The sequence below is a fragment of the Ursus arctos genome, chromosome X (assembly GCF_023065955.2).
Source record: "Ursus arctos isolate Adak ecotype North America chromosome X, UrsArc2.0, whole genome shotgun sequence".
Classification (NCBI taxonomy): Eukaryota; Metazoa; Chordata; class Mammalia; order Carnivora; family Ursidae; genus Ursus; species Ursus arctos.
Window position 1 is genome coordinate 14,789,983 of NC_079873.1, and position 26,510 is coordinate 14,816,492.

Consider the following 26,510-nt stretch of genomic DNA (forward strand, 5'->3'; position numbering starts at 1 on the left):
GCAAGGCCCTGTCCTACAAGGATCTGTCCTTGCTTGATCTTCCAGGCCTCCAGGCACACCTACCTGAGAGCCGAGGGCGCACTTGCAGGGGAAGGGCTCGAGTGGCCAGCCGGGCTCTGGGCTGAGAGAAGCACTGTGTGTGCAGGGGCACACCACTCCTCCCCTGGGCATCTGGCACCACGTACTCCTCGTGTGGCTCCCGGGAGCGCAGGGTGGTCACCCCACGCGGGGGGAGGGGGTACGGGCCTTCCAGAGGGACTCCCTGCTGCTCCAGCCCCCAAACAACAGCCAGCCCAGCTATAAGGAGAGTTGGCACCTCCCCTGCCCTTTTTGTGTATGTGCTATATTCCAGAAGATGTGGCTTTTTTTTTATATAAGGCAGAAGAAATCTCTAATTCATAAGAAGCCAGGATAAAATCCTTGAGACCACAAGCCAAAGTTAACTGCAACCAATTTTCTAAATTTCAGCAAGAGAGGATTCTGTCACACAAAGGTAGCTATGCCCATAAAACAAAAGCCCTAGAAAGAAAGGCACAAGAAAACCAAACTTGCACAGAAAGATAGAGTTGTTCTATTTAGTAAACATTTTGGTCCATAGACAGACTGCCTCCTGTTAAGATGTTCCCCTTGTCAAGGTCCACTCCTGCTGCTGGAAGGATCTTCCCATCTTTAGATGTGTCACTAGCACATCCGACTGATTTCAGTAACTCTCAGCGAGAGCCAATTTAAGCTGGCTTCGCTGTTCACACCGCACTCAAAAGAGACCAATTTCCAATTCCTCTTCAGACTCTGAGACCAGATGTTGGGGCAAATGTTACAGCGAAGCGAACCTAGACAGCGATCCCATGGCACTCCCGGGGGCAGCACAGGACTCCTCAGCTCTTTCTGTGGCTTGGACAGACACCGGTTTCAGGTCCATTGCTGCCACTTCCTCCCGGCCAGGGTTTCTGATGGGACACGCTTTTGCACCAACACATGGGATCCTGGAGAACAGAAGGTTTCCGGCAAGGCTAGGGGGCAAGTGACAGACTCAGAGCACCAAGGCCCTACTGCATCTGGCAGCCTGAATTGGGCAGAAGTTCCTGTAAATGAGAAGCCACTGCCTTCGTTAGGTAGGTCATTGTCCCATAAGCCCCACTTGGAGCACTGTCATAAAAGAAGTGGCAAATGCCTGTGGCTTGGTCTTTCTCCAGGGTGTCCATGGCTCCGATTGACATCTGCAGCAGGAAAAGACCGAGGCAAAGAATGAATAAAGTTCCCTCTGGCCCTGGAATGACCGTATGTGCTGGAAGCCAGCAGCCCTCAGAGAAGAGCTCTAAGCCCAAGGGCAGGAGTCAAGAGTGCCCGGGGATGACGTCCAGCCTCTCCTCCAGGTACCACACTGTGCTCCCACATGCCCTCGTCTGCAGCCTGTCACCGACTCTGAACCGAGAGGATGGCTCCTACCTCCACGCTCGGTGCAGGGTAAGTAGTCTGTTTACCAAGGGCCACACTCATAGCAAGAGTGGTGTTCGCGCTAAAATCTATGCCAAAATGAGTCTCTCCGCTTCCAAAGATCTTTAGATTTCACAAGTGGCCACTGTGCCATTTTCTAACCAAACGGTGGATATTTTTTTACCATCTGTGATGACATTTTCTTTGAGAATATTCTTTCCTCCTGGACACACAATCCCCAGCCTTGACAGAGATTAAATGCTAGCCAAACTGCTACCTTGCTTCTGTCCCCACCTCAGCCGGGGGGGGGGGGGTGACTGGACGGGCCTGGGTACACCCACCTGGTCCTGCAGGAACAGCTGGTTAGCCACCTGCACGATCTGGTCCACGTGAATGATGCCCCCGATGCTGTTCATGTCAGTGTCTGAGAGCAGCGTCAGCACCATGATGGCCTCCACCAGCAGCTGCCGGTACTCGGGCTGTGGCACGCGGTTCAGCACCGACTCGACGTGGACGGCAAATTTGATCTCCTGGGGGGTCATCTGCCAAAGGGACCAGCGGGGAGTCAGGAAGGAGCCGAGGACAGCCAGCCCTGCCCGCAGCACTGGCTGTAGCACCCACTGGCTCCAGGGCTCAGCCCAAATGTTGTCTCCTTTCTAGCCACGTTCTTGATACCACCAGCCGGAACCCTCTGGAGCGGGAGGCCGACAACTTCACGGTGGGGGTGAGTTGGCCTTGTCCTAACTTGATTTACCTACCCCACTGGACTGGGACATCCAGGGGACAGGGCCCTGTGCTTATTCCTCTTTCTTCTTCATCACTACTTGTGGCATATAGCACTGGGTTTTGGGTGGGGTAAAAACTAAAATCTGAGTTTGTGAAAGAATGCATAGGGAAAGGAAGCCAGGAAGGTGACTGTTGTCGGTGGAGGGGCTGCAAGCAGCCGCACGAGGGTCCAGCATGTGGGGCGCGCGGCTTTGCTCTTCTCTTAACGGAGCTCCAAAGGGCAAAGGTAAAGCTCTCGACAGGCGCTTTCTTTTTTTTTTTTTTTAATTTTAATTATTTGAGAGAGAGACAGAGTGACAGCACAGGTGGGAAGGAGAGGGAGAAGCAGACTCCCCACTGAGTGGGGAGCCGGATGCGGGGCTTGATCCCAGGACCCTGGTATCATGGCCTGAGCCGAAGGCAGACACTTAACCAACTGAGCTGCCCAGGCGCCCCAGATATGCGGTTTCTGAGGGGACAGAGAAAAGGTGATGCTGACAAACGTGGGAACCACTCCTGAGAGCACTGGGCTTTTCCCGTGATACCTCTCTCGTCGTTGACGATGGGAGCACGTAACCATCGATGGACAGACCATGGCACTGGAGGCAGAACACAGAGCACAGTTCGGTCAGATGCCAGAACCTGATCAGTGTGCACACACATTCGCGCACACTCAGGTCCGTCTGCTCTGGAAACCTGCATGAGGGCCGAACACGCCAGGCTGCCAGAGTTATTTTTAGAGAGCTTGTTCTCACTGCCCACAGGCTGTGTTTGCGATGGGGCAATTCTAGGGACGCAGCAGGCATCTTTCAGATCTTGCACGAACGGTGCCCCCAGGGAGCTGCTGGGGCCTCCTCTGTGGAAGCTCCGCATTGCAGTTGGCAACCGGGCCCTGGCGGCTGCGAGGCCCCCTCTGGTGCCGTATAAAGGGAGACTTTCATGGCTCCTGCTGGCGAAGTGATCCTTCTGTGCCTTTGCAGGCATCTATTTTTGAGATTACTATAATAAGCACCAATCACAAAAGACCCGAGCACATGCACAGACATGCACACGCACACCCTTGTATATAAATATCAAGCGCCGGCTCAACACAAAATGCTGCTTTTCCAGAATACAAGTGTCTTGGTACGGAACTAGGAGAAGTCTGGATGGAAGCGGATGATGCCCCAGGAAGAGTGGGGAGATTTTCTAGGAAGTTTGTTCTAGTCTAATTCGAACCGGCTGCCTTCTAAATCCCAGTGCCCTGGCGGGCCGAGGACACAGTGGCAGCGGGGGGTGGAGAAGGGAGAAACGGAGGCTGTCGTGGGCTCTGAGGGTTCTGCTTCTAGGTGGGAAGCAGCTGCATGAGGCCAGGGCCCATTCTGACCTCCCCATGCTCAGCTCCGTGAAGACCTCAGTCTCCACGAAGCCGAGATGCTGAAGCGCCCTCACGGACCAGGGACCCCTGCCCCAGACATAAAACAGCTGAAAGATGCTGTGGCTTTGGGGAGGGGCTGTAGTGTGTGTTCACTGGGGATGATTTTTCTCTCCTCTCCTATGGTGAAATGAGCTAAAACAAAAATAGTTCTTTTAAAAAAGCCGGTCCTACCCCTCGTTCTTAATTTGCACTGAAGCTTTTAACTGAGGCGGTCCGTGCCTGGGTACAAGGAAAGGCAAGCTGGGGCAGGGGCCTGGGGGACACACAAGTGCTCTGGGGGCGGGTGTGTGGAGCAAAGGGGGGCGGCTTCCGTCGCTGCCCCCTCCTTGGTCCCTGGTGCGCACGCAGCTCTGTGGCCTCTGATGACCTCTGCTGACACTCTCACCGCCCCAGGCCGCTGCGAAAGGCAGCTCTGTTGGATGACCACAGGCATAGGGGGCAGCTGGCTAAAGGGAATGGGTCTGCGGTGATGGGTAGTAAAGAGGGCACGTATTGCATGGTGCACTGGGTGTTATACAGAACTAATGAATCATTGAGCCTTACATCGGAAACCGGGGATGTACTGTATGGTGACTAACATAATATAATAAAAAATCATTAAAAAAAAAAAAAAAAAAAATAAAGGGAATGGGTCTGGGGTCCCCATCCTCTAGGTGGAGAGGCAGAGGCGGCCCCAGGTGTATGTGGGGGTTGTGCCTCAGAGCACCTGGGGCCTGACACGGTGCCCTGCAGACAGCACGCCGGCCTGCACACGCAGGACGCTAACGCCCGGGGGCCACTGCGGGTCGTCTAAGTCCGTGTTCTCATCCAAAGCCTTCCCCTGCCTTCTGCAGTTTTTGTCTATCTTCTGACTTTTCTATGTTCCTGAAATATATCAAAGGTGGTGCCACAAAACTTGGGCTGCCCCCTGATCTGACTTGCTGTGGTTTCAGCCAGGGACTCTCAGCCGGGATAATCTGCTGCCCAGGGGACACTTGGCAATGTCCAGAGACATTTTTGGTTGTCACAGCTGGGGGTGGGGGTGCTACTGGCATCTAGTGGGTGGAGGCCAGGGATGTTGCTTAATGTCCCATGATACACAGAAGAGCTCCCACAAAAACAGTTACCTGGCCCCGAATGTCAGTGGTGCCAAATGTCAGAGGGGAAGAAACCCTGCTCCGGGCTGGGGGCTCCCCAAGCTCAGGGGCCACATCTGCTTGCTGTGCAGCCATATGTTACCTGCTAGCTGCAGGTGTCCCCATGCCTCACAAAGGAATTAGGGGGGTGGTTCGTTTCCCTAGGAGTATGTGCCCCCAGCGACAAGGCCAGTGGAATGCAGTACAGTGGCCAAGCTTACCTTCTGAAGGATCTTCCACACCTTCTGGTAGAACCCCACAGGGACCCTGTTGATGGCTCCGTCCAGCCTTCTCCGGCGTAGCCACTGGCCCTGGCGCTCCCCCCAGCCAATGTGGTGCCCGCCTGAGTCTGATGATGACGTGCCAGTGGGCGAGGATGGGGTGCTGGACCTCTGCAAGACAGACCGCACACGGCCTTTAGAAACCTCAGAGCCGGTACCCCACGGACTGCTGGCCATCGTGAGGGGTGACTCAGCAAACTGGTCAAAATACAGACCACATGCCCAGAAAGGAACACAGTTCCTTGATTTGACTCTGGCCGTTTCTTGAAGCTGGATTAATTCTTTCCTGTGTGGGTTTGGTTACTGATCTTTTGTGTACTCCTCGCAGCCCTTAAGAGGTCGTGCGCCATCAAAGGACCTTGACCTGACGGAAGCCAAGCAGGCAAGAGTGCGCCCCTGGGGTCAGGCTCTGACTCCCAATTCAACACCACACACTGACTCCGGGCCTCGGCTTCCCCTGTACAACGGGTCACAGTCGGACCTGCCTCGGAGAGCTGTGAGCGCGCACTGAATGAAGACACACAAAACCCTGAAAGCACGCCTGGCTTGAGGTAAGTGCGCACGGGACGCAGCTGTCCCCCCCAAGGTCTCTGGCACTGCTGCAGGAGGCTGCGAGAGCGCGCCCAGGCTGATACATGCCGAAGTGCCCGCCTCGCGTCCGCGGTGCCCCACAGAGGCCGTGGTCACCTCCCGGTACCACAGGGCCCGCAGACAATGCAACACATAATATGGAGGAAGGGGGAGAGGGCTTGTTCTGGAGGGAAAGACAAGAAGTAGAGGCTGGGAATCCTTATTTAGTAGGGGGGGCCTCCCAGCTGACGGTATAGCCACCAGTCCCTTTGAATCGCTTCGTTTGCCTGTCCTCAGCACATGGCTCCTTCCTAACCGGGGCCAATGGAGGCCGCAGAGCCGGCACACATGCTTTGCCGAAGCAGAGGGAGCGCGTCATCTCTGTCCCACCTCCCGGCCTGAGGTTGGCCTTACCCTGGCCTTCGCGAGCCAAGTGCTGGGGCAGGGCCAGCACTTCTGCTTCGGGCTTTAGGAGCCAGCAGGCCCGCCCACGACTGCAGATGCAGCTCAGAGAGGCTCCCAATGGGGGCCTGGAGCCCGGGCCTGAAAGCCAAGCTGGCTCGGTGTGGGGGGGAGGCCATGCCGCACCCCGCCCCACAGCAGAGCTTCCAGCCTGCTTCCTGCTGGAGGATGGATTCTAACCCGCCCAGCTACAGGGCAGCAGAGGGTAACTTTCATCCTTCCCCGTTATCTTGTACCTTCATTTCTCAGTGCACAACATCAAACTTACAGGTTTAAAAATGAAATCCAAATGGTAAGCATGCTGGCAGGGCAGGAGGCAGGAGTTTTCCCTATGTACTCATTTTGACTTCATCGGATCTTATTTTGAAAAGGCTGTTAGGCTGGGTTATTCCATGGGGCTCATTACTGCCATATAAATACGGCAACAATTAGATACAAATAAAAGTAATTACAGCCACACTCATCAATGACTCAGCTGGTTTTCTCCTTCTAGTTTCAAGAGGACGATTAAGACTCGCTTCTGCAATTAGAATATTTCCTACTCCTCCACTTGATCTGGGGCCTCAAGCCAAGCCAGGGCGCTGTGAGTACAAGGAGCTCATCAGCACGTGCAGGCAGTGGCTCGCCACCACAGCTCAGAAGAAAGGCACAGAACCAACGCCTCGAAGGTTCCAGAAGCTCCTGGACAAAGCTCAATTCAAGAACTTCTTGGCTTTCCTTCTAGACCCTCTTCATAATGACAGTCCAATGAAAACACTTAAACCTGTTCAAAGCTGTAGGAGTTAGGGATGAGGTGGGTGCACGAGAAGGGCAACAAGAGGATTCAGACACCACAAACGAGGAGGAGGCGGTGAGGAGGACAGTCGGGATGCGTGGTTTACCGCAGACTTGGAGGAGTGTGCACTGCTGGACACGGCCTGGCTCACAGAAAACAGCTACAAAACAAAGAGAGTCCGCTCAGTCAAGTGCAGTGACACCAAAGGACGCAAGCAGAGCGGAAGAACACAGAACGGCATCGAAAACCCCCGCGGAAAGAAGGTGCAGCAGAGGCGGGCGGGCAGAAGTTCTCACTCACCGTCCAGGCAGAGCTCGGGGCTCCGTGCCATGGAGGACCTGGGAAATGCTCTTTCTCGGGAGTATGCAATGTTACCCATTCTAGTGCCATGTGTGGCTGCCTAATCAGATTAGGACACAATTTGTTTTCCAAAGTCCTAGCCACAAAATGCTAATCTTTTATGTTAAGAGTTATGAAAATCTGTAGAGATCAATAAAATACCTCCCCATGACCAGCATTTAGCATCTAGCAACTACTGGCTTTAAATAGATATTTATTAAATGAACAAATAAGAGCAGGCTGATGACCTTTGGCCAAACAAGTATTTCCTCATTGAAAAATCTGTACTGTGTCCTTACCTTGCATGGGGACAGTGCCTGAGCACAAAGTGCACCCAGGCGTTCTTGTACAAGGGAGTCAAAATTCAAAATGCCACGGCATCTATAAAATTTTGGAGAGAGAATACTAGATTTCCTTGATGTAAGTGGCCAAATATAAAACTTGTACTGGCTGAAGAATCTAAACCTAGCAAAGCAGATCATTTTGTCCCCATAATATGCAAGGACTGTATTAAATGGAGGCCGAAGGAACCACCCATATTCACCCACAGCGAGCCACCATCAGGGTATGGTGCCACCGAGTGGCTAGCAAAGGAAGATGTCTGGAAAGTTGGTTCCTGACTTGGAAAGAGCCTAAGGCAGCAGCAGAGACAACAAAATCTGCATGTCACTCCCTCCAACCACTCTATGCTCGCTCAGTCACAGGGCACTGAATCATGGGGAACGTGCTTCCAACTTCCTGGAGGAAAGAGGAGGAAGCGGGTCCCAAAGGCGCGAGGAAAGGAGATCCTTACACCGTTTTCCTTCCAGGGTTAAATTCCCCCCCTCCCCCACCGGCAATGTGGGGACAGGAATAGCAGTATTCCTTCTATTCATATAATCAATGACCACGTTTTATTTTTCCCTACTTCCCTTTTTCTGAATAAAAAATCCTGACAAGGCAGAGCCCAGAACCACCTCTCTTACAAAGCATCCTATAAACCCAAGAGCTTGATAAATGGATTTTTTAAAGGCACGTGGTCAGGCCTTCTCTCCTGCTCTGCCTGCCCGCCACAGCCCAAGGAGTCACCTCCACCCAAGCGGATTTGACGGGCAAAACCACTCCCCAGGCCATCACAATCCATATTCGCGGCCTTGCTTTCCACGTTCAAGCCAGAAAGAACACAAAGCACACACGTAAAGGACGGAACAAGACAACGTTTCACCTGGTCATCAGCACTAAATCGCCTAGTCATCTGAAAGTAAAAATACATCAGGATATAAACAAAAGCCAGTTTCAAATCAAGGATGCCCTGCTTCTATCACCCTCTAGAAAATCCAGGGAAGTATTGGCCCAACTGCTGGGTGTGACCCACGAACGCCTCAGGGGCTCAATCTACTGAGTCATCATCTGAAATGGAGAAGAGAATCTGAGTGCACCGCTCACTGGGGTCATGGTCAGAAGGACACTCTGCTTCCTCCTACAGCTCAGTCAAGTCCTAGCCCAGTCCCCGGCACACGAGGACTGGAGAGCTGCTGCCTTGCAGTCCTGGGGGGTCACTTCAGAAGGAATTTACTGTGAAGTAAAAAGTGAACCGAGACACACCCGTGGATGGTGGCAAACACAAGTATCACGAGCATTCCGTTCTATTTCTACCTCCTCCTTGCTTTGTCATCTGAAGGGCACATTTCATGGTGGCATGAGTCAGTTACATCTTGCACGACTCTACTTTTGGAATAGCTGTGGCCCACCGCCGAGAACGTGTGGTTCTCAGCAACAGAGACAAACACGGGTAAGCGTGTTTTCTGGAATGTTCACAGAACTCTAAGACATCTGCGTAGAGTGTGTTCAGATTCAGGACAGCAGGGATCTCACACCCTCTACAAAGAGCACCCTGCAGGCCCTGGGTTTCTAGCACTTTCTGAGGTAAGCCCAGGTATGAAAACCACTTCTTTGCCGGCACTGCCACCAAGAGTCCTGTCCTACCTGTTTCATCTCACTCCTCAGCCGGTTGATGCCACTCCTCTCGGTTTTGGTGACTCCGGTGGGTCCTACTTCATGGATGGAGATGGCGGGGCTGGATGTGGAGGAATGGATAGGTTGCACTGCAGGGGAAATACACACGTGTTCTTAGAAACTACTAACATCCACCCTGAGGGAGGAATCTATGCCCTGTGCTTATTTGTATCCACATCTGTCTCTCCCACTCGATGAGAAACTCCAGAAGACAGCCTCCCCTGCCCTGGCCCGTGCTCGGTTTCCAGCCCTCGGAACGGCACCTGCTACACAGCTCAGGCTCCACAGGTGTCGGGGTGAGCGGGTGAAAAAGCGAACATTCAGAGAGCAGTGCACAAAAAAACCAAGTGGCCATAGAACCCTTGAATGAATTAGGTTTTTAAAAAATAATTTCTTCTCCAAAAGCACACCTTCCTTGTAGGAAACTGAGAGCACCCCACTAAGGGACCTTGCGGCTGGAGAGGAAGTCCTGGCAGAACAAGCCCACCGAGGGCTGCAGGAGGAGACTCGGCTGCCCCAGAATCGGCGCACTCCTGCCGGCACATGAGGGCCGGGGGGGTCTCCGTCACCTCCCTTTCAACCTGCTGCGGCAGCCCCCCGACTCGGGTCTGTCTGTGCCCCGCCCCTCCCCACAAACCACTTCTCTGCGCTTGGATCACAGCAAGCATTCTGAAAGGCAAGTGTGATCACGTCGCTACACACTCGGAGTCCCTCCAGGCCTAGCTCTGCTTTCAGGATAAAGCTCTCCCAACTTCCGTCCCCTTCTCCCCACGCCTCAGCTCTGCACTCCAGGCCAGCTACATGGGGCTGGGCATTTGGACATGCTGCTCCCTCCCATCCCACCCTCTCCTCTGCAAACCCAGCTCCATGGTCACGTCCTCAGAGCAGCTTCCTCTGAGTGCCCAGGCTTCCCACCCGGCCCCCACTGAAGCCAGAGTGAAGGGCGCTGCCTAGGACAGTGAAGACGATTAAGGAGCCAGCAGACACCAACAGCTAAAGGATAACAGGGAGGAAGGACACCAGGAATGTGGAAGCCAGAAGCTACAGTAGGGCCTGCGTGGGGGGGGGGGGGGCAGGAGATGGCAATATCTCAGACATCTCAGGATTTATTCAAAATTCTAAGACTATGGGAGTTGCCTAACTTACAAAAATTGAACAATGGCAAAAGACAATTAACAAATGAGGTTATATGTAAAAAGATGGCAATTAGCCTTGCTTGCAATTAGACATATTTATAGCTTTCAAGTGACATTACTCTGTTCTCAATTTTATAAGCATCTATAGCTTTAGACCTAATAACAAATTTTTAGTAATTATCTGTGTCAAACCACGTACATTATTCTGATGGGCAGGAACACATAAAATATTTATCTCGCATATTTACATTTCAAGGACTGTGCATCTGAATAGAACTGAAAATTACTTTTGGAAAAGGATCTCAAGCACTCCTCCTTCAGGAAAGGAGAAAAGCGACCAAAGCACATCTGATTGCACGATGCTGTCTTTGTTTGCTGGCTGGTGCGCACTCTGGGGAAAAAATGCGAAGTACCCAATGTCCTTCTTATTAAATAAAAAGAATGACAGCACACACAGCATTTCTTTGGCTTGATGAAATAAATTCGCCAATGTGTCTGCAAATCATTTCGCTTTATTATGAGGGGGAGAAATGATAATTGCTTCAATTATAATTAGGGAGCATTTGAGAACAGAATTCTACCAGGACTTGGGCGATTATACTTCCTAGCACAGCAAACAAGGTTCTGGTACAGATCAAAACCGAGTGAGCAAGATGGAGTGAAGCAAACTCAGCAAGAAGGGGCCGTGAGGACGTAGAAGACTCTGCTCCCCCGAAGGGTATGGGGGGGTCTGCCGAGTGCTTCCGGCCAAACCAAAGGCGGGCACTCCGGTGCCTGGAAATGACAGCCCTTTCATCCCGACCCCCCGGGCACCTCACCCCCTCCTCACACGTGTGCCAGTGACGGTGGAAGAAGGGAGGCGGCGGGCCGGGGCGCACGCCATACCCACACGCGACAACAGCACTATCAGCAGGCCTACGAGGGGTCACGGAGGCCGACAAGCCGAAATCCCGAACCTCGGACTAGCCGTCCCCCTACAGTAGGAACGTGACCCTCGTAGACTCTGTGCACAACTGCAGTTTCAGGAAACCCTGGGCCCGCCAGTCCGGCCCCCGCCGGCCCCCGCGGCGCTGAACGGACCGTTCACTTACTGCTTCTCTCGACACCAAACTCTTTCCCGCTCAGAATGTGGTGCAGGAGGCTCTTCATGTCGAAAGGGCTGAGGTTCATCAGGCTTTCAGAAGCTTCTTCTCCTACAAACACACATCTTTTAAGCGTCTCTGACACAGGGCTGGTGGCATGTAGAGTCAGGTGGGTCTCGGGGAGGTGGTGACAAAGGCCACTGTGGCAGGTCTCCCTGCTCAGGATGACGTCACTACTGGTTCAGGGCTGAACTGCGCTGCTCCTCGGTGATTCTAAATGCTGCGCTGTAAATACTCGGACAGGCCATCTTTCACACGGTGATGACTGCCAATGTTGGAATGCGTCTCATCGCTGACTGACAGGTTTAAGTTGGTAGGACGGCTCCCAGTGGAGGTGCCAGGAAATGGGGGATGACCTCTCACCGCAAGGAGATACCGTAGGAACTTAGCTATCAGGAGCGGGGCACGAGATCCTCGTGCCTCGCTCTCCCTGACGTATGAAATGCAGCATCTGAACGAGAGCACCTGGTAAAGCGCGAGCACACTGCAAAGGCTCAGAAGCCCTGGTCCCAGAACACTCGGGCAGGCTCCCCGTGGGGCAGGGTGACAGGGGTGGGAACCCCGAGAGTCCAGCTGCGTGCATCGTACCTGAGCAGTTCAGGCTCCGTGCCAGCTCCGTGGCCATCACCTGAATGATCAGTCCAATCCGGAGTCTGAGCATCTCCACGAAGAGGCTGGGCTGCGCCCTGACATACATGGCCAGGTAAACCACAATCTCCTGACGCAGACACACGTGGAGACAGCATTTCAGAGACTGGCTGGTGCCGGAGAGGCCCCTGCGCCTGGAGGAAGGCTGTGGCCCTGCCCCTTGCCAGCCCCTGACCTGTGTGAGCACGGCGATGCTGATGTCCTGCCCACTGGCTTCGTAGATGAGTTTTGTGAGCTCCTCGGGGGGCAGGGGACTAGGAAGAAGCATTAAGACACAAACAAACACCATGAAAGATACCAAGGAGTGGTGCCTCCTCGCCCTCTACGGAGGAGCCTTATTTTCCTGTGGGAAGCTCCCGAATGACAGTGTTTTTAAAAAGACCCTCTTCCTAGGGTGCCTGGGTGGCGCGGGGTGGGGAGGGGGGGTGGTGAGCATCCAACTCTTGATTTCGGCTCAGGTCGCAGTCTCGGGGTTGTGGGATCGAGCCCCACACAGGGCTCTCTGCTCAGCTCACAGTCTGCTTGTCCCTCTCCTTCTGCTCGCCCCCTCCCCCAGCTCATGCTCTCTCTTCTCTCAACTAAATTAAAAAAAAAAAAGACCCTCTTTCTGAATGGTGGATGGCACAGATGCTTTCCCCACGGTCCCACGGTGCCCCACAAACGTAAGGTCACCAGGCTGCAGACTTACGCAGAGATAGTCTTCTCTCGGGGCTCTGGCGGCAGGCCCACCGTGAGCTGCTTCTGGTGTGACAGCAGGTCTGTGCAGGCCTACTCACGTAGGGAAAAGGGTGAGGGCCACGGTGACAGCAGGAAGGCGGGGGTGGGAGGTTAGCAAAGCCAACAAGGAAGTGTCACCACCGATAAGACCATAAATTCACCTTGATGAACTTTATGACCCATGCTGCCATTTATTTGAAAATTCATATGTAGACCCCAGACTGAGCAACCCAGGCAGGGCCAGGGCCTAGCTCTGCAGGGCCCACTAGGGTATTCAGTGCCCACCCAGTGTAGCAGACACACCGCATCCCCAGCTCTTCCACAAGGGAGAGGAGCTGTCACGAGTTGGAAGATCCCAATGTTAAGGGTTAATGACCACATTACAGTCTTAAGTTGCCAGTTTTCCCATTATTCACACACAACAAACAGCATCACCTTACCACAACACTGAAATCTAATGTCTTAGAAAGCAGCTCTGGCCTTTGCAGGGCCTCGGGGTTAAAATGTTAATCATCATTGTACTGCACATGTGCAGAAACAAGAACGCTTTGTTTACGGGGGCCAGGCCACAGAGCATTTTCATTTCATTTCTTGGTGAACCTTTTTCTGCAGCTAAAAAGGAACAAAACTAATCAACTTGAATTTCATTTCCCTTGCTTGCCTTCCAAGAGCAGTGAGAGGTCAGGAGAGGAGGGCCTGTTCCGTCTGTGTATTCGATAACGGGTTTTCTCTATAAATAGGAGGTGCTTGCCTCCAGCTTTATAACAGAAAGACGGCACGGGGCTGCAAAGAACAAACAGACGGCCTGAGTGCGCTTGCTCTGACCTCTGCCAGGACTTCCACTTTCTTCCTGAGCAGGCCAGAGATGTAGCGGATCAAACCCCACTCCTGGTTCAAGCCAGCTTTCCTGTAGAGCTCGCTGAGGAGATTGTGAACCGTGACCCCGTGTTGTCCGGAGAGATTTGTGTCCCAGCTGGGGCCCCTGTCAAGAGATGGAAAACCCCAGAAGTATGGCCTGGAATGCTTACAGGCCGGATTCTCTTGCAGCGGACCTCACTTGGCAGGGAGGGAAATGAATCACCGTACATTCTGCCAAGTTCTGGGGGCCCTCCCGGTGCCTCCGAGTCTCACCGAGATGGTTCCATCTTACCAAAGCATCCCTTCTGTCTATTTGAAACAGAAGCCTAACATCAGGAAGCAGTGAGATCCTGGCCTCACTCAGCCTTCTCATCCCAGGAGGCCAGCACTAGTAGGCAGAGAAGGGGATAGAAGTCTGCTCATGGTGATCCTGGATAATTCGGGTGAATCATGACCTGGTTTGCTGGAAGGCCAAGAAAACTAGAACAAAAAGAGCCAAGGAGAACGGAGCAAGCTCGAGCTAGCAAAGACCATAAACTTACTTTATTACATACAGAATGTATAGAATGTCCGCTTGGTCCTGTAGGTTCACACAATCTTTCAGCTGCTCCACCAGCTTCTCACAGTCCACGTCACCATGGTCATCTCTGGGCCACTGGAAGTCCTCTTCGGGGGCCTAGCCACACAAAAGCCAAAAAGCAGGGGAGAGGGGCTGAGCGTGTGAACTCCCAGAAGACCAGGAAGTAACATACCAGTGGGGTCTTGGAACTCTGTCACTGCTGGGCTCCAGGCTTTCAGGGACTCTCCTGTAGCTTTTTATTTATAGGTTTTACTATTTCTGATCAGCAAATCACTGTGTTACTCGATGTTTGCAAGAGATCAGGCTGAACAGGTTAAAATATGTGTAAGTTTTATTTATGCGAAGTTGAAAAACAGGTGGAAACGAAACCCTGGTGTTAGAACTCAGGCTAGCGGCTCCCACTCGAGTGGAGGGCAGGAGGCCACTGGGAGAGCATGAAGGGCAGTCCCCAGCACTGGTCTCCTGCTTCTACCTGGTCCATCTTTCTCTAGATAGCCCGTACTGCAATAAAATATCTTTTTGAAAGCAAAACAAACATAAAAAGCATGTAAGTTTTAAATGAGCTAAAATTGAGGTTAGGTTAAACTATTCTCCAGTAGACACTGAATCTTTCTATTCATGTAGGATAAAATCAAGGGAGACTTCTAGATAAAACAAATTATGGGAACCGGTGGAGAACACCGAGATTTTATTCTCCTTAGGGATCTTTTTCTAGTTTTATACCCTGCTCTGCAAATGGCCCAGCCGTGGCTGGCTGGCACGGCTAGGATAGGGCTAGGGAGTAAGCCAGCTTATTTCCGAGTGTGACAGATTCTGATGACCGGGCAGAAAGGCAGTAGCCTTTTCCTCATGCAAAATATAGAGGCTTGCATCAAATGCATTGTGGATACGGACACGAAGCAGATTGCAGACAACTAAGTGAGGGGGTTCCCACTGAAACCCGGAACTTCCAATCCCCAAAGTCCTAGATATCAAAAAATATGCTCTTTCAAGTTTGACCATGTAAAAGAGTTCTTGGGACTACACAAGCATTGAAAAAAAAAAAAAGTGATTCTAAATACTTTACCTTTTTTAGGAGTGGCTGAGGAGAATCAACAAGATTTAGTGATTTACGGTGGGCACTCAGAACTTTAGTTGGCAAAGTCATGGGAACAACTGGAAAACAAAAGAATAAAGAAAGCCCTTCTGAGGAGGAGAAAGGACAAGATACCTCTTTTGAGAGGTACGGTGGCTACTCCTTATCCAATACAAACCAACTAAAGGGACGATTACTGAGTGAAATTCATTTCAGCAAGAATTTACCACGTAGCCACATCGTGTGCTAAATCTGGGAACAAGAACTGAGCAGGACACGGATCTTGCTTAAAGGGGCTGAATTTCGCTTTTCCCTCCTGGAATTCCAGGGAAATGACATAGCATCTGAGGACTGAAAGGAGCCTTAGAAATGACCGAGGCCGACCTTTGTCCTTCAGACGAGGAGACGGAGAACCAGGGAAGGAAGAGCATGGGAGCTGGTCACTGGCCTTCTCGTAATGGAGGCGTTGGCTCCCCCGAGTCCAGTGTGCATTTCACTGTGCCAGGGTCACATGTTGGAACTTTCGGCACGGCACTACCTTGGGACGCTATCATTATCAGTACTTACTCACCGAGCCACCTGTGTCTTCCAGGCTAGATCATATCATCTTGGGAAAATAGGGGGCTTTCAAGATGGAGATGGGGCATATTTAAAAGGCAGGTTATAGACCTCTAGGTTACACTAGAAAAGGACACACACATTTTAATGTTACTTCCTCTCAAACCCCCACTACCGCGGCAGAAGATCATTTTTTTTTAGCTTTTAAAAAAATGTTTTAAAGATTTTATTCATTTATTTGAGAGAAAGAGACAGCAAGAAAGCAGGAGCGGGAGGGAAGAGCAGGGGAACCCGACACAGGCTTGATCTCGGGACCCCGGGATCATGACCCGAGCCGAAGGCAGACACCCGACCGACTGAGCCACCCAGGCGCCCCTAATTTTTTTTTTTTTTTTTAAGACAAATCCTCAAGAATAGGTTAAAGCGGGAGAGGAGATAGTAGCAATGATATTCTGGAAGCGGGAAAGGTGAACGAAAGATAATGGACTTAGCAGACACAAGGCAACCGAACCCCAAGTCTGCAGTGGGAACAACCAAGAGCCAGTCCGATTTAGATCAGAGAATCCTTAGAAGGCTCAGGAGCTTGCTGCACTACACACCTCTGGAATTGTGGGGTCCGGAAGGGGTATCCAGAAATAAGAGTGGAGAGAAGCCGCGTAAGAAGCAGAGAGCTCCCCAGATACCTTCCTCCGGTCCATACAGCTCGGCAACCGGCTTGCTCACCCTGACGGATGACTAGAGGGCTCTCTGACGGGGCAAAAGCAGGAGGTGGGGCGTGCGGCATGTCTACAGGACTGGGCACAGTCCTCAGGTGGCATAAGTGACTACCTAGTTCCAAGCAACCAGACCCTGACCTGTCAAAAAGGAGATCGCCAAAGAGATTGTAGAGTATCTCCAGGAAGTCTACTCAGCCTCCACCACTAACCCCCGGGGCCCCACACCTCCACGCCCAGAGACGGGCATGCGCGAGCAGATAACCAGGGAACACCCGGCATTTGAGGAAAGACTAACGCGGAAGACTGAAACCAAAACAGGAAAGGCTGACTTGGGGGACCTGGAAACCATTCAGGGAGAAGAAAATGTAAAAACCAAACCAAAAAGCCCTGCTGTTAATATTCTTATAGTAAGGAATTGAATTGCATGCACGAAACAAGAATGGATGCAATCCAGAGAACAAAGATTAAAAACATAATAGCCAAAGTACAAAAACTCAGCTGAGGGGGCGGAACAAAAATTGAAGCAATGGCCCTCCGAACAGAGCAGAAGACAGAGAAATGGAAGACAGAAGAGAAACGGTAAAGCCTTCTCCAGGAGGTCAACATTGGAATCCGAGAGTACCAGCAAGAGAGAACAGAGTATGTAGGGAAGGGAATGAGTCAAGAATTTTTTCAGAAAAACTTTACAGGACTGAAAAACATAAATTTCCAGAATGAAAGGGAGCACTGAGCCTCCACGCAGTGGATGAAAATATACCCTGATCCAGGCACATCACTGAAGTCTCACAACCTGGAAACACAGAAGATCCTAAAAAAACTTCAAAGAGAAAAACTGTTTATATTGAAGGATCAAACATCAGAAAGGGTTTAGATTTCTCAACAGCAACACTGGTAGCAAAAGGATAGTGAAGCAATGCTTTCAAAATCCTGATGAAAAATTCATTTTCAATCTAGAATTCTATATCTATACCCAAACTCTCAAATGGATTATGTAGAATATTTGTAGACATTTTTAGACTCGCAAGGTCTTGACAATTCTCCCCACGATGTACTGTTTCTCAGGAAACTACTGGATGTCTTAACCAAAATAAGAGAGTAAGCTAAGAAACAGGAAAAGTAGAGACACAGAAAACAGGAGAGCCAAACCAGGAGACAAGGAAGTCTCCAGAAACTCTCCAGGATGCTGGTGAGGGAAAATCCCAGGATAAAGCTGACAACCCAGACATGGAGGCAAACAGGCAAAAGGGGCAGTGAACTTCAGAAACAAGCAGGCTGAGGGCTGGCATCGCTGTGCCTGCCCCTCTGCCATTGTACCTGTTTTTGTTTTTTTTTTTAACCTTTTGAAACTGTTCTAGAATGTGTTCCACTAGAGGAAGAAATCAAGGAAGAGGAAGATGCCAGATTCAGGAACCAGGGAGGCCAACTGAAGAGATAAGCAATGGAGACTGCGAAGGTTAAAGCAAAGTCCCAGGACGCCAGGTATGCAGCAGGCCTAGAGGACCATCAAGCAGACAGAGGGAGACTCATGGACACTAAGTAGTGCAACTGACAGCCTCATGGATATGACTGACCCTGTGGAAATTCGTATTGTGGGCTACTGGGAAGGAGAGAAAGGAAGCAAAACAAAATGAAAAGATAGAGCAACTTTTAATAAAGTTAATAGTATTATTGACTTTTAAAGTTAACTTTAACTTTAGTATTAACTTTAGAAAAACCAAAAAATAAAAACAATAGTACAATCACAGTATACTCTAATGCTCAGTTGAGAATAATATTTGCATACACACGATAATATAAAGAGCGAATACTGATTTAACTACAAGTTAATACAACGATATCACTAGGTTATGGGAAGTGAAGTAGAGGAGTGGTGACTGAGGACAGCTGAATCCTCACCCACTAAGAGAAAGTCAACAGATACTGAATAAAGTCAACGCATCAAAAGACAGCAAGATACACACATTGTTTTAGAAAAATAGAGATACGAAAATGCCAGAAGAAACAACTAAGAGTTGAAAGTGGTTGCCTCTCTGTAGAAGGGCTGGGTCAGTGGGGAGGGGAGGGAGGAGGCAGGAAACCTCTGCACTTTGTTGTCTTCTAGAATTCTCTGACTTAAATTATGTTCATGCATTACTCTGAGAAGTTATTTTAGTGGGTAGAAAAGAGTTAATAACGCACATGGAATTTCCAAACCCTTTGCTTTTGCCATCACGGAAAGTATATCCCGAGTGGAGTGGATAGCGCTGAAGACATGGCTGTCTTCCGTCTTCTTACAGAGAGGGGGCAGGTAGCACTTCAAGGATGTGCTTTGTAGGAGGTGCTTGATATACTGGTCAAGTTCATCTTCGCTTTCTGTCACTGGACAGACAAGAGAAAGAGCCAGTGAAACCAGGCGGCAGAAATATTCTCAATGTGTACAGCGCTGGCGTGTAGCGCGTGGCACTGAGGAGATGTAGTGGGAGCCAACATTTTGATATAGGTATTTGCACCCCCACGCCCAGGGGGAAAGACATTTACAAAGATAATGTACATGTTTATAAAGTGATTGTTTGGAAGCCCTTCATCCTAGGAAAAGAAAATACAGGTCAAGATAGATACACATCATACCAAGAGGAACTGAATGAATGCATATGAAAACCTGAGGACCAGCAGCGGACTTCTGATCTTTTGTTTTAATTGGTCACAAGTGAACTAAGCACTATGGGACACCCAGCCCCAATTCCATGAACTATATGTAAAAGTAAAAACCGGCCATTGCAACCCAAACCTTGTTCAGTTTGAGAAATATTATATACATAGGATTTCATCCCTCATATCCAACCAAACCTGGATCACTCTACCATTCCTTTGAAAATTCAAGCAGTGTGTTTCTGTCTTTAGAATATATTTTGTGAAGAATCCTGATTCCTGAAACTCTTTGTCCCTTTAGATTTAAAAAACCCCCACTTCTACATTTAGATTTTTAAACCAGCATTTTATTCACCATTTTAATAGATGCAAGTTTCCAAAGCCTCTTTTTTGTTATGTTAATTACCAATCATTTTCTGTGCTTGAGTCTGGGGCAATTTTATCACAATGCCAAGGTTTAAATAAATTCAATGAACCACCTGCAAAGGCATTCCAAGCCGTACCTTGATTATAAGTGTCTTCCAAATACCCTCCCAAATCCGAATCGGGACTGAAGCTCCCTTCGCTGGCATCATCAAACAACTTCTCATCACAGTCTGGATCCAGGAAGGTCAGATATGTGTAGAAAGACGTGGTAAGAAATTCCGAAAGGCTCCCTAATTTTACTCTGCCAAGGAGACACTCTGTTAGAGATACAGGTGCTTGTGGACAAACTTCCACTATGAATCAGAGAGAGACTTTTCAACAACCAGATGGTGCTTCTGCCAGAATTGATAAATACGTCACTCTGCAGATCGCCCCACATAAGTAGTCAGCCAAGAAATTAAAAGGAAAATTCAATACCAAGTATAAAGTAGGAGCACAAAGCATATTAAAAGCCAAAATGAATCATGCTGATTTCTTACTCCCAAACCCAACACAAACAGAAATCTATTTTACTGAACCAACCAAAGTTTTACAAAACAGATTGACTAAACCACTTTTGACCAGAACAAAACCAAGCCTTGGGGGTTTTTCTGCCCTAAAACAACTGGACCAGAACAAAACCTACCATGTAATATGGTCACCCAGGCACAGGTATATGATAGGAGAGGCAGTCTCAGAGGCAAAGTTGTTTCTAGAAGGAATGCGATGGGGGGCCATCCCCAGACCGGAACAGGTGCCCAGAGTGGCCTTATTACATTTTCAGGCCGAGAAAAGTTAGACTGAAAACTGCAAGCTGGGTTTGGCTGTGTGGGGTCCCAGGTTTAGGGAGTGAGAGGAAGGGCCACCCTACAGAAAGTCGCCACTGTGTGCTTCTTAAAATGTTAGTTCTGGGTGTGCCTGTGTGGCTCAGTCGGTTAAGCGTCCGACTTTTGATTTCGCCTCAGGTCGTGATCTCAGGGTCCCGGTATCGAGCCCTGGGGTGGGCTCTGAGCTCAGTGCAGGGTCCGCTTGTCCTACTCCCTCTGCTCCTCCCTGCACCCACTCACTCTCTCGCTCTCAAATAAATACATAAAATCTTAAAAAAAAAAAAAAAAAAAAAGGTGGCTCCAGAGGCAGAAGACAATAGGACCCTCGGAGCTACCAGCATCAGATGAGAAGCTAGTGGAAAAGGCTGAGAGAAGCAGCTCAGGGAGCACACTGAAGGAGGCGACGCAAATGAACTTGCGGGTGCGAGAGCTTCAGTGGGCAAATGGGCCGCAGCAAGAAACACGGCCTGAGGGAAGGAAAGAAAAGCCTCCCGTTTAATGAAGTAAAATCTTTTTCCCTCTAGGGCCCTGGGGCCCATTCTAATGATTCTTTTGCCTTGAGACTGGGGACAGGAGGAGGTGAGGTGTGGTGGAGTGTGCAAAAGAAGACCATGGAAAGTTTCTCTCTGATGGAAGTTGAAAGGAGTCAGGTCAAAGGTGGAATGGCAGTCATTTACGAAGGCTTCTGATAGCAAGCTACCCCAGATGGGTCCGGAGGGAAAGTCCGGCATCCAGGGTGAGTGAATTCAGCTCTTTAAAGACCCTCAAACGTAAGGAAAAGCCAAAATGATATTCAGTTTTAATTATCGAGAAAATCATAGGAAAGGTACCCCATGGAGCCTAGGCATTCCTGTTTCTTTCCACGGTTCTCTGCGTTGTTTGCCATACTCTGTAAAAACAGGAGGCCCTCCTGAGTTTTGTAAGCCTTGTCCGGCTCGGCATGGGGCTCAGAGCCTGGTTTCTGCGTTCATACACAGCTCCTGCACCTACTCGTCTCGTGCCCCTCGCTCTCTGAGCTTACGGCCCCTTGTCTGTAAACTAGGAACACAGCCCACGTGACACAGTGAAGACTCAATCAGACGATGCACGCGCAGCAACACAGAACGCACTGCAGACAGGACCCTTTCTGACAATGATTAGATTTCCATTCAAGAGCTGATTCTGAAAAGCAGTTAATTACGGGCGTATGGTATTTTCTCTTGGCTGTGATGCCATTCGCCAGGTGGTAGCTTATCCCAACTGGACGTGAAACGCACAAAAGTGCGTGCCGAGTGCAGTTACGGCGCTAGCGCTGGAAATGTGGATGGCAAAACGCTGGGGACAGTCTCGCGGACACTCCCAGGAGCAGCTCAGAATGAGGGCCATTCGTGTCTGCAGCAAAACCCGCAGTAAGCTCTGTGAGCAGAGGTGCCAATCCCAGCACTTAGAAATACAGTGACTCAACTCTGAGGACATCAGGCTAAGTGAAATCTGCCAGGTACGAAAAAACTATACTGGATGAGTCCACTTAGATGAGACATCTAGAGACAGAAAGTACAACAGTGGCTTCCAGGAGCTGGGGCAAGGAGAACGGAGAAGCTGTTGTTCAATGGGGAGAGAGTTTCAGTTTTGCAAATTGAAAAGAGTCCTGGAGATTGGTTGCACAACCATGTGAATGTACTTAACATCACTGAACTGTACACTTTAAAAGGGCTAAGATGGTCAATTTTATGTGATGTGCATTTTACCACAGTTTTAAACAACATTACAATGGCAGCGAGGTCCCTAGTGTGGGACGGTGTGAGAAGGGCCAACTTTGGTGCCCACTTAGCAACTGGCATTCTATCAGGGAACCAATGGAAGATTCCAGGACCCAGGAAGGGTCGTACATCACTCACGGCTGGCTTTACGGTGAGTATCTCTGGGAACCCTTCTCGCATATTCCAGGGGATTTGGAGAGATTGCGGCATAGATGCTATCGAGAAAATCTCACCTTGCGACAGTCAGAGGGTACAAAAATGGAAACCGTTTTCCCAGGGGGTGAGTCCCCTATCACTCAAGGTGCTTACCCGTACTACCGGGGAGCATCCGGAGTACTGTGGGCCTGCAAACTGGAGTATGTATCGCTCCACTGAGAATGAGGAGACAATGGTCTAGGCAAGCCCATTCAGGCGCCCTGTTCTGAGGGCCATTTAAAGAATTTATAAAGTTCTGTGAATTATTCTTCAGGTGACAGCACACTCCAGTCAACTCAAGGAGTGTTTACTGAGCACCTGCCAGACCTAGGCACCAGGTGTTTTCTTCCAGGCCCTTTACCAGAAACAGACACAGCATCCCATACATGCAATCCAAGAATGTCACTTCGGAGAGACCAGGTACATTCACCGATCTACGCCCCAGCCCTCCTAGCACCCGTTAAAGCCTCACGAACACCCACCGAAAGCGGCTTTGGAGACGATTCTAGTTCCACATGGGTGAATGGGTAAGATTTAACTTCTTTTTTAGTCTAAAGCTCCATGCTTCTATGTTCAGCAATTGATATGAAAAGTGGGAGAAGGGCAGCAAAAGACTTCTAAGAAAGGTCACTGATACTTTAAAAAAAAAAATCACATATTACCTGGCTCCTCCAAAATATCCATCCTCTAGTTTTCTAATTGTAGAAAGAACTGCAGAATGAATGTCTAAGCCATCATTTGCTAAAGAAAAAAAAAAAAAAAGACAAATTAGTTTACTTAATCTGGGAATGCTTTTTGGTTTGGGGGGCATGCGCGGAAATGTTTTTGTCAATACAATCTAAATAAAATACTTATGGAAGATTCCTGAGTTCAGAAACCAAACTGCTAAGAACCCCCTTCAGTACTTAGCTTTGGATATGGGACTCGTTTTAAACATTTTGAAAAGGGCCCAAAGCAACAGTGAGACATGAATCAGGCAGATCAAGTTCACGGAGTTACTGAGCATGGTGTGGGTGATGGGGAAGGTGAGCGTGGGTCTGCCCGTCATCCGCCAGCAGGTGCACAGGTAGGCCAGCTCGATCCTCAGCATCTCCACGATCATCTCATTGTCCAGGGCCAGGTAGAAGTGATGTTGGTCGGTGAACTGCAAGTCAGATCAGGCCCAGTAAAAGGCTGTCCTTCATTCCCTCGACACAACCCCAGCTGTCCTTCACGGCAGCACTAATCCTTGCATTTTCTTTCCAGAGAAGAGGCTCAATCCTGGCTGTAATCCGCCCCCATCATGGGGCTCTCCTTGCCATCAGGCAAAAAATCGATCTGTCGCCTGCCCAGGAGCCGTTAGCTACATTAGCGTGGAAGGGAAAGGTGCACGGCCAGACCTAGTTACAGCTCCTCAGATGAGGATTTAAGCACCTGGCCCAACACCGGTGTCCCTGAAAGGAAATCAATAACTCCTTAAATACTACTCATTCTAAGGCTGCTGGGCTCGGAGGATTTCAAAGTGAGGGAAGGGAGGGCACTGGGAGCAGGCGAGACATGGAGACTGTGTTTACCTGATGGATGGCCTGGTTAATGTGAACTAAAGGCACTACCGCCTGGTGTGGATGAAAATCAAATCGTTCTAGCCTCTGGACTAGTGCACACTCAGCTTTGGTCGGAAATGTGTTACAAAGGGAAATAACTCACAAGAGTTAAGCAAGCAACATTGGCTAGGGTGAAAAAGAACAACTAGGGCTACTGACCCGTGACCCCACGGCTGACAGCGTGCCCGGGTGGTGGGGGGGCCATGCCCATGGTGACAAAGTGAGCCCATAGCTGATCTTCCTAGCTGGCCAAATGGATGGAAAACATTTGGCTTGGGTTCCACAGGACTACTTTCCTTTGTCAACAAAAACTCTGAAAAAAAGTTCTATAGTCAGTATATTTGGGGTCTCAACAAGCGGGTCGGGGCCTGAAAATCAGCCAGGCTGTGTGTTCCGCAGCCGGTCTCCGGACAGCCTAAGCAAGGGTGAGGGCCTACTGCTACCAAGGGCACGAGGGCGGCAAGTCAAGGGACAGGTCACTGGCAAATTTGGAAAGCAGCGCGAATTTCCCTACTCCTTGAGGCTGGAAGTGATGGCACACTCAGTCTGCTTCAAGCCACACCTACTGAGCACCTCCTGGGAGTAAAGAATTGTATCAGGTACTGGCCGTCACACTACCCGTTGCTATTCGGACACGCACATGCTCATTCTGCCGCACTCACAGCAGCTCACCAGGAAGGAAAGGGAACCTAATCAGAGGATGCGTGCGGCTTTGCTACTGGCCTGCTCACCTGGGGTGTGAAAGTAAAGATTTGGTTCCTAATCACATACAGCTTAGATGTTCCAAGGACGCCAATGTGCCGATACGGTCGCCCACTCAATTTCATATTCTTATTCCGCCCTATTTGAAAAATAAAAGAGAAATGAGAGTTAGAGCCAATAAGGTAACACGTAATCCAAGCGACTTTCTTATTTTCCTGTTACCCCACTCTGGGGTTTGGGTTTCCTAATACCATCGATCCTTCTTTAAAATGGGACAAGGATGAATTAAAAACAAAGCCCACCGCCTTCTCTTCATGCGTGTTTAGACAGTACCCAGTTCAACATCTATATAGAATAAAGCTACCGATAGAACTTTATTGATGTTTACTTCTAATTTATTTCATATTGAGCCTAAGTTAGATTTTAGAAAATGAGAACCTCCCCCTCCCATTTTAATGGGTAAAGGAGCATCTTCTGAGTCCACAGATAAAAATTAGAAGCATTTGTGTATCAAGACACAAATGACTGTTCCAACTGTGAATTTTCAAAGGTGGCGCCTTATTTTACAACAGATCTGGCGAAGGGCGCAGCCAAGCTGGGGCGACATCTACCGAACGAGCACGAGAACGTGCTTGTCTGCCACTCCTCCTCACTTCGAAGAGGTCGAACCACGTGCTTTGGTGTCTTGCCCAATTCTTCACAATTTATACCTATCCGTCTCCCCCAGACCCCAAACCTAGAACCAAGATGCCCCCTCGCCAAAACCACCCAGCTGTTTCCCCAAACCTACCAAGCTTGGCATATATGTGACTAAGAATCCGGCCCGGCTGGACTCGGATTGGATGAATGTCGGCAATACTCTGGACGTTTACCCCATGTTTCCTCAGCAAGTCCTTAATGTGGTTGTTTTCTGCCAGAACAGTAACTGTGAACAAGAGCGTAGAATCTGCATTAGACTGTGACCCTTTGTCCCCCCACATGAAGACATTATTGACCGATCTTTCCTTTGGCCTACGACATGCACATCAGCATGCTCCCCACACTGGGTGGCTTTGAAAATGACAGCAATTGTCCTGCCACTCTTCCCGGTTCTCTCTGGCCTCACCTCACCAACCCCCATGATGTGTTTTTATTAAGTGCCCTCAATGCACAAGACAGTCTGATAAGAGACTTCTGGAAACGGTCTTCAGCTGGTCCTGAACCAAATTACCCCATCTCAAATGATGTTTTGCCTCCCAGTGGGTCTGCATTTATTCTAAACCTGTCTTGTGTTCTTTTCACGTGGGGTGAGGAGCAGAAAGAGCTCTGCATGGGGGGATGCCAGGAGAAGCCGGAGCTCCTGCTCTCAAGGAACAGAAAAGAACAATACTGTGGTGCGCGCTAGCAGGGGACGCTTTGAGCAACAGAGAGGTCGGGGGAGGTTGCTCTCTCCAGGGAGAAGGGCAAGTGGGGCTGCTGGTGGGCAGTGGCGCAGCCTGGCCCGCCCAGAAGCCCCGCACAGGCTCTTGCTGGTGGGGAAGGACCGCCCCGGAGCTGGGCACTGCACCCCGAATGGGCCGGCCTGGGCCCCATCTCTGGTGAATGAGGCTGGCCATCTGGCTCTCCAGCAGGCAGGGAACTCACAGGCCTGGGATGTCGGGGCCTCAGTGGGGACCTCAGTAGGGACTCCGAGCCCTGCGCCTCCTGTAGCAGTTCTGCTCTGAATGTGGCTTTTAAGAGAATAGTGCCTGGCAAAGGGCCCACGTCCTGGGAAGGGGACTGGTGGAGGGGAGCTCTGGCTGCAGAGAGTGGGTGGTGCTGCGTTCGGCTGCAGTAGAGCCTGCGGGGAACTGGGGGTGGGGGTGTTCC

At 50.2% G+C, this 26,510-nt stretch overlaps 1 protein-coding gene across 10 annotated transcripts in view; it reads right to left on the minus strand.

The window, feature by feature from the left end:
- Window positions 1-548: 548 nt before the first annotated feature.
- Window positions 549-26,510, minus strand: part of PHKA2 (phosphorylase kinase regulatory subunit alpha 2) — a 74,530-nt gene continuing 48,568 nt past the window's right edge. For 2 of the 10 annotated variants that reach the window (XM_026480224.4, XM_026480225.4), the window contains 20 exons: window positions 25,453-25,587; window positions 24,692-24,801; window positions 23,377-23,521; window positions 23,040-23,118; window positions 19,715-19,878; window positions 18,762-18,941; window positions 15,301-15,389; window positions 14,197-14,330; window positions 13,622-13,778; window positions 12,768-12,847; window positions 12,255-12,333; window positions 12,020-12,149; window positions 11,381-11,482; window positions 9,124-9,242; window positions 8,363-8,392; window positions 6,926-6,979; window positions 4,953-5,123; window positions 2,745-2,798; window positions 1,776-1,976; window positions 549-1,217 (listed from right to left, as the gene is read on the minus strand). In XM_026480224.4, the coding sequence (XP_026336009.1) occupies window positions 1,047-1,217; window positions 1,776-1,976; window positions 2,745-2,798; window positions 4,953-5,123; window positions 6,926-6,979; window positions 8,363-8,392; window positions 9,124-9,242; window positions 11,381-11,482; window positions 12,020-12,149; window positions 12,255-12,333; window positions 12,768-12,847; window positions 13,622-13,778; window positions 14,197-14,330; window positions 15,301-15,389; window positions 18,762-18,941; window positions 19,715-19,878; window positions 23,040-23,118; window positions 23,377-23,521; window positions 24,692-24,801; window positions 25,453-25,587 (2,384 nt within the window). In that variant the 3' untranslated portion in view covers window positions 549-1,046. Of the gene's footprint in view, window positions 1,218-1,775; window positions 1,977-2,744; window positions 2,799-4,952; window positions 5,124-6,807; window positions 6,980-7,119; window positions 7,540-8,362; window positions 8,393-9,123; window positions 9,243-11,380; window positions 11,483-12,019; window positions 12,150-12,254; window positions 12,334-12,767; window positions 12,848-13,621; window positions 13,779-14,196; window positions 14,331-15,300; window positions 15,390-18,761; window positions 18,942-19,714; window positions 19,879-23,039; window positions 23,119-23,376; window positions 23,522-24,691; window positions 24,802-25,452; window positions 25,588-26,510 lie in introns of those variants that run through there. The other 8 variants (XM_048213450.2, XM_044377592.3, XM_044377593.3 and 5 more) reach the window with 8 other exon arrangements.